Source organism: Mastigoproctus giganteus, chromosome 2 (assembly GCF_048544385.1).
Source record: "Mastigoproctus giganteus isolate SK-2022 chromosome 2, ASM4854438v1, whole genome shotgun sequence".
Lineage (NCBI taxonomy): Eukaryota > Metazoa > Arthropoda > Arachnida > Uropygi > Thelyphonidae > Mastigoproctus > Mastigoproctus giganteus.
Window position 1 is genome coordinate 16,551,963 of NC_143576.1, and position 20,054 is coordinate 16,572,016.

Consider the following 20,054-nt stretch of genomic DNA (forward strand, 5'->3'; position numbering starts at 1 on the left):
ATAGCAGTAACTTGTTCTTAATGCCACACTGCTCCAATTTATATAGCAATCTTTTATGTGCATTATTATCAAAAGCTTTACTGAAATCCAAGGGTAAACTGCAGCCATTATCAATCCACTGAAGGATGGAAGCCTCCTGAACAATTCATGTTGAGGGAAATAGACCATAATCTGCCACGCTTGTCCAGTGTGGGTTGGCAGATTGACCATATTTAGCAGTCAGTGGCTTGAACCCTGGTCTACTCAAAGGTCGCATTATTGCACTCCCGCTCCTCACCACTAGGCTACGGATCCAAGTATATAATATCAAAATTATTTTTTGCATCTAATTCTTTGTTAATGCATCATAATATCCAATCAAATTCATCACATAAGATATTCCCTTAACAAACCCAAGCTGTGACTGAAGAATAACTGCTCTCCTGTCTAAATGGGTCTGTATTACTTCTTTTAACTGATGACACCATGATTTTCCCTGCAGCAGAAGTTAAGCTAAGAGGTCTAATTACTCATGTCACCCTTTGATCACCACCTCTGTGATTTGGGGAAACATCCACCCATCTCCAGTCTAAGCTTGCTTCCTATGCTGCCTTCGTTAATATAATTGGATAGATCCCATTAGCCACAAGTGATTTTCTTATGGTTAACTTCAATGATTTTTCTTCCACTTCCCTTTCAGTTATTACAAAATCATTTAGCTTCCTGTTAAAATTTGATAAACTACTGGCATCCACTTTCCTAAAGAATACCTCATGTATAAATGTAGATGCAAAATACCCATTTAGTTTGTCAGCAACCTGAGAAGGAGCATAAACAAGTTATCAAGTGAGCAGGAGCATAAATAGTTATCAAGTGTTCCAACGTGATTCATTCCTTTCCTTCACATGTTCACATAAGTAAAGTCGTCTTTGCTGTTTTTCTTTGCCAAAGATTTATCATCATCTGCCTTAGTTTGTCTAACCTCCTTTGTGACTTGATTACAGAATGGCTTATATCTACCACACAGGCTTCTGTATCACCTGATAATTTAAATGCATCCCATGCATTTTTCTTCTCTACCATGAGTCTCATTAGTTCATCTGATATCCATTTAGGTCTAAGACTCAAATGGTGTTTCTCAGTTGGTATGAAAAGCCTTGTAGCTTCAATGATTATTTCCTTGAATGCTTTCCATTTAGAATTTTCTGATGGTAACATCATCAGTTGGTTCTCACTGTACAGAACTTAAAATCTGTCTGAGACCACTGCAGTCACTATTGTGAAAGCAAAACCCCTTGATAGTAGTTACATCTTTAAGTAAATCCCACATCAATACACTGTAATCACTGTCACTTAGTGGTTCTTTTATCTGCAGATTCTTAATGCATGAATAATCACTGCTGGTAATCAGCTCAAGAGTATTATTCTTCCTTGCTGCCGCTCTGGCATGCTGGTGTAGAAAACAGTTCCAATAAATCCATAAAAGTCTTGTCAGTGGGAGAGTGGCCAACCCACAAGTTCCTCTCAATATCTGGAAAGTTAAAATCCCTTATTATAAGACATTCTGATTTACTGGCCCACTCTATTTATCTGCACAGCTGTTTGTTGTACTCATCTTCCCAGTTCTTATGTCACACCAAACTGACTCAACACTGCACTGGCTATGATGTCAACTGGGTACAATGCCTTATAAGTCAATGCCTAAGAGCATAATCCTTCCCCTCCTATCCTGTCTTGTCTTTTCTGTACACATTGTATTCTACTTTGTGTAGATGGGGGACACTCCTGGTGCCATCAGACAACTAACACCCTACACATTGTACTCTCCATGTTGGAATTCTGCATCTGTTATATTTGAATAACACCACAATGTCTGCTTTTGATGGCTTGACCTGACCCCTTTTAGTAACTGGCTTGATGTTAGCAAATTTCTGTGGAAGGAATAATATCAATGGAGTAAAAGTTTAAAAAGCAGCTCAAAACAAAAGATGTTTCTGAATTCTTTTAATGTCCTTCTGTCAGAAGACTATGCAGCATCGGGCGGTATGCATTTACGGTAGAAAGTGATTTACTGAGATCACTGATATAAGAATCTGAAGAAAAGTAGGATACTAATAAGAGTTAATCTTTACTGAGGATGCAACATAACAATCAAATAGTAGCAGAGGGTGGTAGTACAGATGGACAGAAATTGCAGCCAATAGCTTTGGCAAGAGAGCAGAAAGCTCGACTACTGTTTGAACAAGTAGCAAGTTTTGTACTGCTAGCCTGTTCAAAACTGAGTCTGCCTTGACAGTACCTTGCACTTACACCCTACTCAGACTCCCTCCAGTCATTAACTAGGCAGCAAGATTTTATACTACTGATCTAGATGCCTCTTAAAGAGTTACCAACAGGGTTTGGTCTGGTAGACTACCTAGTAGCTGCTTGCAAAAAATCATTTTAAATTTAATTATTCTGATTACAGAAATTTCTAAATACCAGGAACTCCACAATTTTTTGATATTTTGAAGAAATATTACAGTAAATAAGTTTCCAGCTTTTATATATAAATTTCTGATTATGAAAAAGAGTAGTGGACACTAACATTTGGTGCAACCCTCATAAAATAACAACTGTTATTATTAGTGGGCCGATATTTAAATGAGCTCTATTTTATTAAAAATGCAATTTTCAAATATTTATTAAAAATTTAATATTTTTTTAAATATGATATTCAATACTAACCTCTTGCATCTGTATTGATACACCATCCACCAGATACCTTAGCTCTCCATCCATCTGTATAAATGCTAAATTATTAAATATATATTAAAAAATACATTAAAAATATAAATAAAAATAACATAAAAATATATACATTAAAAAAATAAATTCATGATTTCAAATTACATAATTCTTTTCAGTGAATGCTTCATAACATATATAAAACTTATAGGCATGCATGTGTGTGCACATGCACAAAAGCAAATGATGAAAGTTTTCTCTCTAGGGTTCAGGATGAATTCTAAGAGGTCAAGAATTTTTAATTTATTAAGTACGGTATAAAGGATGGAAACACTACACTGAATTCTGGACTGTAGGAAGTTAATAATTTTGAAAAGGTAATAGAAAAAAAAATAATAATAATAATAACACACATCAGAACCCGGCATTAAATGACATAACCTGCCCGGAGCACTAAAGGAGTCATTAGAACTTCTAGAGAGGGTGCGAAGGATGATTAGCTTGGTGGGGGAGGATTGATTGAAGTATATAGGGTTCCAAAGAAGATTAGGAAAATGAATGATGGAGGAATATTCTCACTGGTGAATTAGACAACAAAAATTGCAGGGCATAACTATAAAATCTTAGGAGGACCTAGTACACTTCTCTAAGTTCTCAGGGGAGTAGACTACATCTTTATGAAGCCTACCTTTGGGTAGAGTGTTGTGAAATGTTGGAATAAGTTGCTTGTAAGAGTGACAAAGTTTTTAAAAACATGTACATTTTGACACTTTAAATTAAAAAAAAATATATACTTGATGTTTGTTCTAAAAAGAAATTGTTTCAAGCTATTTTCTTAGTCTGGAAAAAATTAAGTAAAATTTGGATAGGCCCTTTTTTGACTAAATGAATAATATAAGATTTTTTTTTTTTTTTTTTTTTGACAGATAAAGAATAAGTTCGTTTCCTATTACCACCAGGTAATATACAGGCAACTAAACATGATCTCTACAGTACACAATGGAAGAACATAATTTGTGGAAATGTGCATGATCCGAAACATAGTAAAGATGACAGTTCCTCTTTGAGGGAACTCCTCACATGGGCTTTTAAGACACTACTGTGGCAGCTTACCAGTATCACATTCAGAAAAACTTTCCATATCTCATTGATAGGGAAAAGGCCTAAAGAAATAAATGAAAGTGCAGCAGTGTGCCAAAGAAAAGCAATTCTGCAACCTACTATGATATAAACACCCACTGAACATCAAACAGATAATTATAGCAACTAATCAATAACAAGGTAGCAAACATACCTCTTTACCTCTGATGATAACATTACCTGATAACGCTCAGAAGTCAAAAAAACATTTTCTCAACTTGCTTTCTCGGGGTTATGGTCCTGGCATCCTGGGAGCTCTCTCAGGACCATAACCTTTTGCTCCCTTTCAATCAGAATTCAGAAAGGGAAATAGACTGCACATTTTTCACCCCTTTTCTGTTTTCCACAGAAGAGATGGCCATCAGTAAGCAGATATATATGGCAATATTTTGTGAAGTATTTCGTAACTTGTAAGGTTATTTTTAGCTTTCATTATCTCAAAAGCTACTAAAGAACTACAGTGAGTTCCATAATGTATAGCTGTATATTTATTGTTATACTTACCAAATTGTTAACAAAAATATAACAGTTCAGGAACCAATAGCATGGAGTGATCATAATTCCATAAAATGGGTAGTATCCAAAGAAATTTTGGTGATAAAAGGAAAAAGACATGGTTTTAATTACATAAAGTGGGACTACAATGAACTCGAGTATTTCTTGGGCTCTACTAATCAGGTTATTACTTTTTTGCTATTTGATGCTAATGCATTATGAGAAGTGTTTGAGGGATTTATGCTGGAAGCCATAAACACATTCATCCCAGTAGAGGAGAACTGCAAAAGAAAGACACTAAAATGGATGACAAGAGTACTGACAGATTTAACTGGGTAAAAGAAAATAGCATGGGATAGTTACAAGCTATCACATGACATTGCTTTATACAATATCCATAAGCAACTATGTAATAAAACCATTGAACAGGCAGAAAGAATGCAGCCTGATGTAGCAGAGTGGTCAGAAGTGAGAGTGCACCTTAGTTCAAGCCTGCATGACTGCTAAATACAATCAGCAATTGTATTCATGATTTCCTGTAAGCTCCTCTGATCTGGTGGTCATAGTAGTAGTAGTAATAGTAGTAATAGTAGTAGTGGCACTTGATGCAAGAAAGCAGTGTAGGAGCTTATGCAGCATCAGCCAAAAAAAAAAAAAAAATCACACCATACCCTCCAATTGCCTGTCCAGTTCCTCCTTAAATTTATTTAACCTATCAACTTCCACAACGACAGATGGAAGTTTGTTCCAGCAATTAACCACCCGCTGGCTAAAGGCAAATTTCCGCACATCTATTCTACATCTATCCTTTCTTAATTTGAACTTATGTCCCCGTAGGTTCGTATTCTGAACAAGTGGGAGGATCCCATCAGAATTCAGCGTGCTCAACCCATTCAAGGCCTTATAGACCTCAATCAGATCACCACGCAGGTGCCTAGTCTCCAGCCACTGCAATTTGCAGAACTTAAGCCTCTCTTGGTAAGAGGATCCCTTCATTCCCCTCACCAATCGTGTTGCTCTTCTCTGTACACGCTCAAGCAAATCTACATCCTTCCTAAAATGAGGCCTCCAGACCTGTACGCAGTACTCAAGGCGTGGCCTGACCATTGCCTTATACAGAGGGACAATCACCTCCTTTTCCCTGCTAGCAAAATTCCTATATATCATTGACAAAACCCCATGACCTGCCCTAGCAGCCTGTCTACATTGCTCAGAAAACTTCATATCTGACTGCACAATTACTCCCAGGTCTTTTTCATTTTCTACCACCTTAAGTGTAGTACCACACAGTTGGTACGTTTCTCTGGGGTTACTTCTACCCATATGCAGTACTTTGCATTTGTCAAGGTTAAACTTCAGTTGCCACTTCTTAGCCCATCTGCCCAAATTATCTAGATCCTGTTGCAGTAGCACACTGCCATTACTGTCATTAACAACCCTGCCAACCTTCGTGTCATCTGCAAACTTCGACATTAAGCCTGATATACCTTCATCAATATCATTGATAAATATACAAAACAACAGTGGCCCCAACATCGAACCCTGTGGGACTCCACTAATAACATTAGTCCACGAAGAGCAGCACCCATTGATTACCACCCTCTGTCTTCTCCCACTTAACCATCCTTTTATCCATTGTAGCAACTTACCCTTAATACCATTCTGCTCCAATTTGTACAGTAGTCTTCCATGCGCAACAGTGTCAAAAGCTTTCCTGAAATCCAAGTATATGATATCAAAATTATTTTTTGCATCTAGTTCCTTTGTGACCACATCATAATAACCAATCAAATTTGTCAGACAAGACTTTCCCTTAACAAACCCATGCTGTGTCTGAATTATTGCTGCAGTCTTGTCTAGATGATCCTGCAATGCATCTTTAACCAGTGACTCCATTATTTTACCCGGAACAGAAGTTAAACTAACTGGTCTGTAATTATTCGTGTCACCCTTCGAACCTCCTTTGTGAATTGGGGATACATTTGCACATCTCCAGTCCGTGGGAACCTCCCCTGAATCCAAGGATGCTCTCATAATTATGGCTAAGGGTTTGCTTAGTTGCTTTGCCGCCTCCTTTAATATAACTGGATAGATCCCATCCGCCCCAGGTGCCTTTCTTATGTTTAACTTCAACAATTTCTCCTCCACTTTGCTCTCAGTTATTACAAAATCATTAAGCACACTGCTACAATTTGATAACCTTCTTCCATTTTCAAACTGTAATGATTCCTCACGTGTGAATGTAGATGCAAAATACTCATTCAGTTTGTTTGCTATCTGAGCAGGATCATCAACAGTCGAACCATCGATGTCAAGTGGACCAATCATATTCAGCCCCTTCCTTTTAGAGTTTATATAAGTAAAGAAATCCTTGCTGTTTTTCTTAGCATCTTTTGCCAAAGATTTCTCGTAATCCGCCTTTGCCTGCCGAACCTCCTTTGTGACCTGATTACAGACTAGCTTATATCTGCTACAGGTTTCTGCGTCGCCTGATAATTTATAGCTGAATAGAAACAAGAACAATTAGAGGTTTCTTGAATTAACTACATTACTGTTATTTATTTCAATATATTATAGAATGCAGAGGGCAGGGGAGGGTCAAATATTCTTGACCTAGTTCTTACCAAGGATCTAAGCTATATTAAAAATGTGACAATTCAGGAACCAATACCGGGGAGTGATCATAATGTCATAAAATGACATTATGAAATTTACAAAGAAATTTCAGTAGTCAAAGGAAAAGGTCAGGGCTTTAGTTATGTAAAGGTGTACAACAGACTCAAGTATTTCTTGAGCTCTATTAACTGGAGTTATTACTGTACATTATTTCATGCTAATGCATTATCAGAAGTGTTTAAGGAAAAGCTTAGTATGAAAATTTGCCAGAAAAGAGACCTAAGGATGGAGAAGAAAAATTCTACTCATATATGAATGCAAAAAGGCTGAAAATAGATTCAGTATACATATTAAAATGGTGGGATTACTGACAATCCAGATGAAATGGTGGCCAAATTGAAAATGTGTTTTGCAACCATCTTTACTATTGAAACCACATAAGTGCAGCGGGGAGGAATAGTGAAGATGGATTAAACTGTTGTAAAAATAGTAGCATAATGGTATGAGAGAATCAGTTATCTAAACAGCTACTGAGGCTAAGGGGTGTAATTCTTCAGGAGTGAATGGTCTAGTTATACTGAAAAAAGTTGCAAGTCATTCCATCCAGCCATTAATGGTAATGAGATCACCACCTGATTCAGGGATTATTCCCTTGGAGTGGGAAAGTACAGTTGTTTCCTCCAATCCTCGAGGAGAAGTTAAAGAAGTGATGACAATTACAGACTAGAAAATTTGATTCAGTGCCTGATAAGATTATGGAATCTATTGTTAAAGATGCAATACTGTGACTCTCACAAGAATAGCATCTTAAATGGGTCTTGGCATTGTTCCATGATGGAGAGATCTTCCTTAAAAATCAGTAAATTACTATGATGAAGTTATTGAGCAGTCCAATGCAAGAAACATTGACATCTGGATTTTAGTAAAAATTTTGATATAGTTCCTCATTTGACGTTATTGTAAAAATTAAGATAGGATAGGATTGGGATAACAGGAAAATCCATTGGTGGATTTAAGGTTGGTTGAAGGACAGGAGACAGGGGTGGTCATAAATGTATATTCCTTAAAGTGTACTGAAGTAGCAAGTGGGGTCCTTCAGGGATCTGTACTTGAACATCCCTTGTCTTATCTTCCTAGATGATACTGATTAAAAATTAATACAGTAGAAATTCTCCAAGTTTATGACAACTTAAAGGCTGGGAGAATAGTTAACTGGAACTACTTAACAGTTAGTTAATTAAAATTAGTTAATCAATAATGAACAGTACTGGAAGAAAATATGATAAGATGACCTGTACCATTACTAAAAATACAATATAAAGTAATGTACAATTAAAATACAATGTAAACTAAAAATACAATATAACATGTAATTAAGATTTCCATTTAGTATTTAAGAAAAAGGTTTGCTCCCATTTAAGTTACAAAAAGCTGGTCCCCCAGACTGGAAAAATTAAGGAATCACTTGGCTAAATTTAACAACAGGACAACAGCAGAAAATTTGCAGTGTAAACTTACAAGTCTTGCATTATATGGAAGTAGTGGAAAACTTCAATGCTAAAATACACTATTCCACCAGCGAGGTGGTCTGATTGAGGTGTATAAGGCCTTGAATGGTTTGAGCAAGCTCAATGCTGATGGGATTCTTCCTCTTGCTCAGATTACACACCTGAGGGGGCAAAAATTCAAATCGAGGAAAAGACAGTTGTAGAACAGATGTGCAAGAATTTGCCTTTAGCAAACAGGTGGTTGATTGCTGGAACAAATTTCCATCTGTTGTGGAAGTTGATAGCTTAAATAGATTCAAGGAAGAACTGGACAAACTTTTGGAGCAAATGGATGGGTGAAATGGGAAGGGTTTTTTTTTTTTTCTTTTTAGATGATGCTGTATAAGCTTGCTTTCGGTTGACATGAGTTTGGAACTAAGTTCAGCATGAACAGACCTATAGCATTTTTTACTATAAAATGATATAATTTACTAAGAGATAAACTATATGTATTAAAAAGCAGATTGCTTATAACATGATTGAATTAGCCTACATGCTTTCATCATGGAGCATCTGAGGAGCTTCATATCCCAGGATCATTTGTTTCTGTCATGATGATAGCAGCAAACACGAGATTCCTTTGAATCAGGATTTGGATAAAACAGTCAGAAACACATGAACTCTTGTGAAACCTTCCAATTCCAAAGAGTAAAATCTGAATTTTTGCACTGAATTATTCATATAGAGAAAAACTATACTGAATTAATTTCAAGTTTTTGTTGTAAATTTATTTATTTTTATAATAAATTACACTTGTGAGCTAAAACATTTTGACCACCTATCTAATAATGTGTCAGGCTGCCTTTTGCCATGATAACCAATAACCATTTGCAACCAAGTATGGCACTGACTCCATGAGACCGTGAAAGGTGTCCTCAGATATCCTGGACCAGCTGTACAGAGGGATATCATGGAGTTCGGCAACAGAGAGAGGCACTAGTGTGGACTGGTGAATTCTCAATTCCATTGCACCCGACAAATGTTCAATGGGATTGACGTAGGGGGGAATTTGCCAGCAAAGGGAGCACAGGTTACGCTTGGACATGATCCTCAAACCATTCCTGCACAATGCGGACCTTGTGACATAGGACACTGCCTTGTCGAAAGTCCTGTGCCTTCTGGTTATATAGTCGCCACGTATGACAAAATTTTATCTGAAACAATGCTGAGGTATAATCTGGCGATGAGGGTGTATTCAATGGGGATGAGACAACCTTGTAATGTCCATGAAAACATTCCCAAACCATGATACCACTGCTGCTGGCTTATTTTTGTCCAACTGTGCAGTCTGGTTGCAGCTATTCTGCTGACTGTTGAAAAGCACCCAACCATCCATCCAAATGATAGAGGAACCTTGACTAATCAGACAAGGTGCTCTTTTTCAGTTGTCATGTCCAGAAATAATGCTCCCATGGCCACTGCAAACGATGGTGTCAATGACAGTTGGTCAATCGCATGTGAACAGGTTGCCTACTCAGTACGCCTATCCACTGGATGGTGTGTTCAGAAATGTTTCTCGGGAAAAGAATATGTTTTTTTTTGTTTTTTTCTTTGTTTCTTTTCTTGTTTTTGAAAAACTGATAAAAATGCTAAAATGATTAATTAATACTACTTACCAATTAAAACCAAATGGCAAATAACAAGATATTAAAAAACAAATTTTCAGTATAAATACAAGATATGTATCTTTATATCTGACTTAAGTGAGGCACTAACCCCTTGCATGTGTGTTTGTGTGCATGCATGTGCACACGCACATGCAGACACTTTTCATTACAAACAATGCTATTTTTCAAGAAAAACTGGGAAGAGATGTTCTAAAATGATATAACCCATAATTAATTCTTTGGTTGTAGTCTGCCATTAATTAAGGGATCATGTAGTCTGTTGTCAGAGACAGCATATGCCAACTGCAGTTCTTTCAACTGTCAATCAGTTGTGGTCTCCCCATCTTGGCATGCTAGGTGGTTGCATGTCCTTCTCTGAGCCATTACTGCCACACCTTCATAGTGGTGTCCCTCGAACTGCTGACAATGCCACAAATCATTCCCTGTTCAAACTCCATCAGGTCTTTCCCTTTATCCACTGCACAGGCTTAGTACTGATGAAGTAACAGGTCCTACTACTACCCATGCCATCACTACATGTGCAGCACCAGTCAGTGACATCACTCATAGCTGTGGGATGTGGCCACTCATGGAGACAGGGGTGAACATAATGCTTTGTTCATGAGTGTATATTTTTCATTACCCTCATTGAAAACATTCAAAAAGGATTATTTATGCAATATTTTAACTGATATTCTCTCTTCAATCATTACTTTTATTTTTGTTAAAAGTAATGTTTCACTACATTTGTTGCATGCTGGAAGGCTATACATGGGCTAATTGCATATATATACTAGTGTGTGCAATATTCCAGACAAATGGTTCAGAGATGTTTTTTAATATAAAAATAAATCTGAAAATAACTCATAAAAGCAAATAGAAGGAAAAGCATTGAATCTTATCTATTCAATAGATAAGATTCAATTGAATCTTCAATTCAATTCAACTGAATCTTCAATTGATAAGATTCAATTGAATTGAATCTATGTAAGATTCAATTGAATTGAATCTTACCTACTGAATACCCATATTCTTCCGTACTTAAAATATGAAAATACCCTAACCCCCTGGCACATTTCATATAATTTTTAAAAACTTTCCCCATTTCACTTCCAAATGTGGAACATGCAATTGCTAGGCTGATTTCTTGTCACAATATGTCACTGAGAAAAATGCATTATGAGTATTTCACCCTATGAGAAAACTGATTTCAAGCAGTAAAAAAATTAATTTTTTTACTGTTTTATAAAGAATTTTCACAAATACCAATTTTGAGACAGTGGAATTTATAAAATTTTTAATATGGATCTGCCTTTCTGCTGAAATATTGGTATTTGACAAATAATACAAGGAAGTAAGCTTATACAGCATCACAAAAAAAAATAATAAATAAATAAATTAATTAATTAAAAACTTCCCACATCACTAATCCATCCCTTCTAATAATTTGATTAGCAATTCCTTAAATTTATTCCAGCTACCCACTTCCATAACACCAGACTGAAGTCTTCCAAAAAGCAATTACCAGCTAGATGAAAGAAAACTTCTATACATCTACCCTGTAACCATCCATCCTCAGTTTAAATTTATGCCCGCTCATATGTGTTGTCTAAGTAACAGTAAGAATGTCATCAGCTTTTATCTTATTCAATCCAGTCAAAACCTTAAACACCTCAAAATCAGTTCCCATTGTGGGAGACTAGTCTCGCTAATCTTACTATTCTTTCTCTATACCCATTCCAATAGATGCACATCCTTCCAAAAGGAGGCTTCCAGACCTGTGGGTATTACTGAAGATGCACACACCTAATGAATGCCTTATACAACAGGACACTCACTTCCATATCTCTGCTGATAAAATTTCTGCATATCATTGACAAAACCTTACAACCTGTCCTAGCAGCCTGTCTGCACTGCTCAGAGAACTCTCACTGCAAAATTACTAACAGGTCTTTCTGTTTCTTCACTATCCTCAGTGTCAAATTACATAGTATTTTATTCGAGAATTACTGCTACCCTCGAATATGCCAATGGTAAACTTTAATTGCTACTTCTCAACCCATCTGTCTAATTTTTCCAGATCTTGTTATAGTCTGTTACATTTGTTATTTGGTTTTTAGGAGCATTAGCAACTAAGGCCATATTGCTCCGGGATATGCAGTGGTCATTCCCTGACCTTTCCGCATCCTCCGTATTTGGTGGTGACGGGCTCGAACCCCAATGATCTTGTTATAGTAGCATACCCTGATTACTCTCATTAACTACTCCTACAACTTTTGTATAATCAACAAACTTAGACATCAAACCTGATATACCTTCATCAACATTATTAAAGAATACTGAATATAGCAATGGGCTGATCACTGAACCCTGGGAGATTCCACAAAGAGCTACACTACTGATAACTACTCTGTCTTCTCCAACTCAACCATCCCTTTATCCAGATCAGTAACTTGCCCTTAATGCCACACTGCTCCAATTTGTACAATAGTCTTTTATGTTCCACATAAAATACTGTAGAAATGATATGGTTCCACATCTCTCCTGGAACAGTATCAACAGAATTTTCTATAATCTAAGTACATGATGTCAAAATTAGTTTTTGTATCTGGTTTCTGTTATTCCAGTATGGTATTCAATCAGACTAGTCAGACAAGATTTCTCCCTTAACAATTCCATGCTATGATTGCCATATAACTGTTTACAAGTTTGTAATTACTTACTTCACCCTTTTCCCCATTATGAGTTGGGATACATTTGTTTGCATATCTCCAGTCCATAGGGGCCTCAACTAAATCTAAGATGCTCTCCTAATTATGGCTAATTGCTAGCTCTTTTAATATAACTTAGATCCATCTGCCCCAGGTGCCTTATTTACATTTAGCTTCAACAATTTATCCTCTACTTTTCTCTCGGTTACCAAGAAATCATTTAGTTCCCTGTAATTTGATAAAATTCTGGCATCTGCATTCTTATCCCAAAAAATTCCTCATGTGGAAATGTAGATGTATGCAAAATATCTATTGTTTGTCAGCAACCCGAGCAGGATCGTCATCAGTTAAACCATTCATATCTAGGGAACCAATATGATTCATACCTTTCCTTCTAGTGTTTACATAAGTAAAGAAGTCATTGTTACTTTTCTTTGCAATCTTTGCCAGAACCTTCTCATAATCTTTCTTAGCCTGCTTAATCCTCCTTTGTGATGATTGCAGACTACTTCGTACTTACTGCTGGTTTCTGTATCCCTGATAATTTATATGCATCCCATGTATTTCTCATCTCTGACACTATTCTCATCAGTTCAGGTCTAAGACTTGAACAGTATCTCTTAATTGGTAAATAAAAGTCTAGATTCTATAATTACTTCCCCGAATGCTTTCCACTTAGAATTTTCTGTTGGTAATATCATCAGTTGGTTGTCCCAATGAATAAAATTTAAAAACTGTCTGAGACCATTAAGTCATCTTTATGAAAGTTTGTTATTTGGTTTTTAGGAGCATTAGCAACTAAGGCCATATTGCTCCGGGGATATGCGGTGGTCATTCCCTGACCTCTCCGCATCCTCCGTATTTGGTGGTCATGGGCTCGAACCCCGGTCTAATCAAGAAGCGTGTGCTACCTTTATGAAAGCAAAAGCTGTTCAATTTTCACTTGATAGTAGTTACATCTTTAAGTAAATCCCACACATATATTCTGTGAATAATGGCATCTAGTGGTTCTTTTATTGGTAGATTCTTAATACTTGAAAGGTCAGTGCTGATAATCAGGTCATTGGGTCAGTGTTGATAATTAGGTCTCTTTCTAACATGCTGGTGTAGGAATAAATCATCCAGTATATCCACAAACTTCTTGCTGTGTAAATGATTACTAACAAGTTCCAGTCAGTACCTGGAGAGTTAAAATCCCCATTATAAGATATTCTAATTAAGTGGCCCTTTCTATTTGTCCATATAGTTGTTTGTTATACTCATCAGTCATTAGGTCTATAATACACTCCTATTCTCATGGCAGGACAGCTTTCAAAAAAAATGTATTATGAATTAATAATATTTAATACATATAACACAGCATATGAGGAAAATTACATTACCACTAAATGCAAAGAAACTGTATTTTAAAGTTTCTTGCTTCATTTATAGATTTCAAAATGCATTTGATTTTTATTCTGAAATTTTCCCCATTTTCTTTAATTACTTCTTATTTACTTTTTTAATCTTTTTTCATTATTGGAAAAAAATATTGGGTTTTTTTTGTTTTTGAAAAACTGATAAAAATGCTAAAATAATTAATTAATACTACTTACAAAACCAATGGCAAATAACAAGATATTAAAAAATAAATTTTCATTATAAACACAAGATATGTATCTTTACATCTGACTTAAGTGAGGCACTAACCCTTTGCATGTGCGTTTGTGGGTATGCACATGCAGACACTTTGCATTATAAACAATGCTATTTTTAAAAAAAAAAACTGAGAAGAGATGTTTTAAAATTATATAAGCCATAATTAATTCTTTCTTTCTTCTGGCATTATATAGGAGCTAATAAGAACAAATGCTTCCTTTACTTATAATAGCAATGCTGCTATTTAAAGTCTTCCTACTCCCCTTCCAGCGCAAAACTCAAGAAATCAAAGTTAAAACTGTACAGGTAAATAATACATTTGTAGGCACATTCCACATTTTGTTTATCAACATGAAGAGATCCGGTATTTTTTTTCTTCTACCGCTATAACAATTATGCTGATTGAAGCCTCCCCCAAAGAACATTTTGTTCAATTTTAATATAATTGTACTATAATGCATTGACTTTTTTAAAGCTATGAATGCAGATCTAATTAGATTTTTATTTGCCAATCATTACATGTGTGTGTGTGTATAATGCAAATTGAGTGACATATATAAAGCTAAAAATTAAAATTCTTTCTTTATCTTATGTTTTTATATATACACATACACAAAGTGTTTGCAAATTACACTGACACAGTTATGGGCTTAATTTTATGTACCAAAACAAATAATAAAGTTCATAGAAACATGTTCAATTCTGAACATTTACGGAGCTATGACTATTTGAATTTTAAAAAATGGCTGTCAAATTTTGAATGGAAAAAAATAATAAAAATAGGAATAAGCAGGTGCGATATTTAGTTATTGTTTTTGATGTAGAAGGTTTAGAGACGTTGGCGATGTTATGGCTTTCAAGTTAGTTTCTTAATCAGGGAGGGGGGATGGGGAAATGAAAATGTGTGTGTGAGAGAGAGAGAGAGAGAGAGAGAGAGAGAGAGAGAGAGAGAGAGAGAGAGAGATTGTTTGTTATTTGGTTTTTAGGAGCATTAGCAACTAAGGCCATATTGCTCCGGGGATATGCGGTGGTCATTCCCTGACCTTTCCGCATCCTCTGTATTTGGTGGTCACGGGTCCGAACCCCGGTCTAATCAAGAAGCGTGTGCTACGCACTGCTGCTCCTGCCCACCAGGCTACGGAGGCGCCTAGAGAGAGAGAGAGAGAGAGAGAGAGAGAGAGAGAGAGACAGAGCATATTTTTCTTCTTTAGGAAGGTGCAGAATTCATCTAGATTTATTTCATTTCCAAAGATAGGCCCCAGTGTTACAGGTTCATTTTTTCAGAACAGTATGGCAGAGGATACACAGTGGAAGTTTTTAACTTCCAAGAACATAAATGAGTTATATGAGTGTCTACTCTTTGCTTGCCCTAGCCAGAAATTGTCTTATTTTCATGATGCTGGAAGTCCATAAGAATCACTGAGTCTAATTTCCCTAAGTATGTTGTTGGAACATTCTTATCATATATTTTGCCAATTGGCTTTTCATATGATGGTTTTGCAGCACTGAACAGGGATCTTCATATCAATTATAAATGAATAAATGTTTTACTAGGTACATGTCTGCTTATTCTTATTTATTTTATTTCTTTTTGCCATTCAGATCTCTAGCAACCATCAGAATTGAAAACACACGAACATTTTTTTTACTTATTTTGGTATACAGAACTACTATAATTTTGGCAGTGTAATTTACAAACTCCCTCTATGTATGCATGCATGTGAGTATGTGTTCAGAACATACAACTACTTTATATCATTCAAGAGACAAATAACAAAGAAACCAACTTTTTTATATTAATATGACCATTACAATGACTGGCTGGCTGCTAAAGGGTTCACTCACTTATGTGGAAAGATTTGTACTTTCTTGGAACAACATTTCTGGACTTCTCTGGGGGTTTTTTCAATGGCATAGTTTACATTTTCTATGCCATAGACCAAGGCACACACAGAGCTCAATGAATGTCAACTCCTCGACTGGACTCCCATACAAGGGACTGAGCTGAGAACAGTTTTTAATTGGAGTCTCGATGCACTTCCATCTGGAAGAGAAATAGGGAACCTAGATTCCATCTCCCTATCATCATAGAAATGAACATGTCTGGAGGTGTGATTTAATTGTATAAATTGAAATTACCATCGAAGGCTTTATAGAGCTACACGTGTTACTTCAGGAACTCTTGGCTATAAGATATTCATAGGTTTAGCCTTTTGCAGGGGCAACTGGTCTAAACATTCTTTTAGTGGACAATAATATATGTCCTCAGAGAACTCTTCTAGTGGACTAATACTTTTAAAGAGAGAATATGGCCTGCATGGATTGACCAGTCAGATTCTCAGCCCTCAATCCAACTGAACATGGTTGAATTGCTGTATGTAGGAGGGCTATCTGTCACAGTCCGCCTCTCACCAAGCTTGTTAGTCCTTATGAAAAATAAGAATTGCAACCTCCAGCATTAACTACTAGTCACATATTTAAGATGAGGAGTCAATGTCATGCTTATACTGCTACCTTTGGAGACTGCAACTTATAGATGTGTTTCCATTGATTACTGAGCATTATTATATGGATGTTTAGCTCATTCACATAACTTTGAAATATCAGAGAGAAATATGTACAGTCTTTCTGCATCATTAACTGTCACTTAAATCATGCTTTTTCCCTACAATACAATTCCTAATCTCTGCAGCTTCTTTCAAAACCTGTTTGTTTGTTTTTTTCTCACTCCCAGTAAAACAATGCAGTCACTCACTCATTTGTAGCCAATGATACTTTAACTGCATTTCCTACCAGACGGGATATATATGAATGTTAATTCTGATGAAATGTGAAAAATGTTTCCATTTTCATGTTGGTTACAGATGCATAAGAATTCAAGTAGAGAAATGTTTTTGAAAACATATTGTTAATATGTTTCCTGATGTACTCCAAAATACAAGTTCTTGTACAGGATTTATCTATCTCTTTCAGAACCATAAACATTTTATAAAAAAAAAAAAAAGTTGCTGCATTTAAATAAATTCAGCATTCTATATTTGTGTTATATTGTTTTATTGAATTTTTTAAAATTTATCCATTCAGTAAATAAATATTCTGTACCCATTCAACTCATGTTTAAGTCATAACTCATCTTTATTACTAACCTATCACTGAACATATCTGGAATGTCATTCCCATTGCCCCATCACTTTAACTCTTTTTTGGCTAAAAATCACCATTCAGTCAGTCCAGCATATTCACTTAGTACCTTAAAAACTAAATGTTTACCTCAAACCCAAAAAAAAAAAAAAAAAAAAAAAAGTCATTGTATATACAAGTAAATGTGTTATAAATCTACAGGTTATGGAAAATGGTTGTTATTAACATATGATTTTGACTAACTGATGGTTCTTATTTCAGTTGGTAGTCCACAGCCAACTGAGAGCTGTCAATAAGGGGTCATTAATGAGTTACTAATGAGGTTAGTTTTTTCAATAATAAGATAATAACCCATCATAAAGAATAATGGAGTTTTAAAAGAAAATCCAATTTTTGTGCAAAACATCAGCAAATGCTACTAAACTAAAATAAAACTATAATTTATATAAGAGGATGAATCACATGCATGAATTGCGTACAATTCCTTAACAGTAATATTATATTAATTAGAAGATTTATAGGCACTATTAAATGAATGTATAGTTTATGTGTTTACATCTGTATAGGAATTGAGGTACATACAGATATTTGTTGTTGCATAACCCAATTTGTGACAAAGTCCATATCTTTTTTCCATTGGCTATAGTTTAAATTGGTGATAGCAAACTGCTTTTCATCACCTGTTGTAATGTCTCTAATGCAGTTGTCAAAAATAAATGAATAAATGAAAGATTCCATTAAAAAAAAAAAGGTTGGAATTAACTTGGATATACCAGAATTTTTCCTGTATTGCTTTCACTTTTTAGTTGATCAAAACTGATCCAACCATGTAACTATATAAGTTAATTGTTTATATGCAATAAATTAATTTAGCAATATATTTTGCACTTCATTTATTATTTATATTATGCATATGCTTGGACCGCTGGTTTATTCGGCACTACTATCACCTAAACTCCGGTTTGTGATTGTGTTCTGCAGTAAACTTTATTTTCCTGTTATTGGTTGTTTCATTTCATGTGATCCAGGTAAAAACAGTGTCCTTCAGCTTAAGCATAACCTTCACAAATGATATGAGTATATGGCTTCATCAGAATAAAAAGTAGCTATAAATCTTGATAAAATGGCAATGTCACTGCATAATTGACTTTTATTGGAGTCAGAATTTTGTTTTAATTATATGAAGCTGACAAGCGGGTTACCATTCTGAAAGTACACAAACTAATACAAATTTTAGTGTGTAGTGATACCACACCTTGCAAATTATCAATGTTTCATCCCAGAAAGGAAGATGAAGATGCACAGTAAAGTGCAGAGTATCGTTTCCTGGGAAACTAGGCTTACGTAAATAAAAACCGAGCAATATTCTGGTTGCTGTAGATAAGAAGAAAATTATATTTTATGAAATACCTTGTGTGTGTCCATCTACTGCCTGTACAACCCTATATACTGCATCTAAAATATTGCATAACAACAAAAACCTGAAAACTTTCTGTGGCCTCATCTTCCCACTCTGAGAGTGTGATGATACACTCATGCGCGCCATTCTGTTACTGTTAGCGTTTGTCTGTTTCTCGACCTCGACGATTGATTGAACTGAGGCCGAGCGGCTCAATTCTGAACAAGCAACAATTTTCTATTTTAGTTTCGTATTCATGGGAAGTAACGAATTATTGGGTTTAGACAAATGCTCCCGATTTATACCTTTATTTCTTTCAAATAAGCTTACATTTTGCTGCTTACAAATGCTTCTGGGCTAGCAATAAAAACGTCAAATGCAAAACTATAGAGTGCAAGTGGTTTTGCTAGAAACACTTTCAGAGTCAAAAATCAAAATCAGCTGATTAAATAATCAAAATTTAACGAGTCTCCTGGTTAAAAATAGGTTTGCCAAAAACGCTTTTCGCAGTGGTTGTTATTCGGTGTAAAAACATGACATCCCTCACCAAGGAGTGTATACTTGTTGTGGGCGGAAGGGCAAGGAGGGCTGGGTGCTTATAGACCGAAAGCAGGCAGGTTTTTTTTCCCCTTTAATTTCTTCCCTCATCTTTATGTGAACGTGCAATTCTGTATCGGAGGAAATTTTTTTGAATGGGAGAGAGTTATATTAACCGGTGCAAGCAATTGTACACAAACACACTGCGGAAAAATTAAGTGATTATTGAAATAATAATAACTCCGCCCAAGAATAAAAAATACACAAATAAATAAATATTCATATAAACGACAGGGGGCGCTATAATGAATCGACTTTTAGGAAGTTTTCAACCAGTGAGTATTTATTCCCCTAAACTTTCTTGGCTTCAATTCACAAACGTGGGTGATAAGTCTTTTGTTGTGTTTAAAAGGGAATATGGCAAGGTAGGGGGAAGAGGCCTGTCGGCTGACTGAAAATTTTCAAGTGAGTTTATTATATAAATATCCTTGAGGTTGTCACAGACATTTTTTTCACA

The 20,054-nt window shown here is 35.6% G+C and overlaps 1 protein-coding gene across 1 annotated transcript in view; it reads right to left on the minus strand.

The window, feature by feature from the left end:
• The window catches only part of Tmem131 (Transmembrane protein 131), a 448,968-nt gene extending 429,799 nt beyond the window's left edge, over positions 1-19,169 (minus strand). Inside the window, exons 1-2 of the mRNA XM_090388275.1 lie at positions 19,012-19,169; positions 2,707-2,771 (exon numbers count right to left, since the gene is read on the minus strand). Of these exons, the coding sequence (XP_090244401.1) occupies positions 2,707-2,771; positions 19,012-19,147 (201 nt within the window). The 5' untranslated portion in view covers positions 19,148-19,169. The remainder of the gene's footprint in view (positions 1-2,706; positions 2,772-19,011) is intronic.
• Between the last annotated feature and the right edge of the window lie 885 nt (positions 19,170-20,054).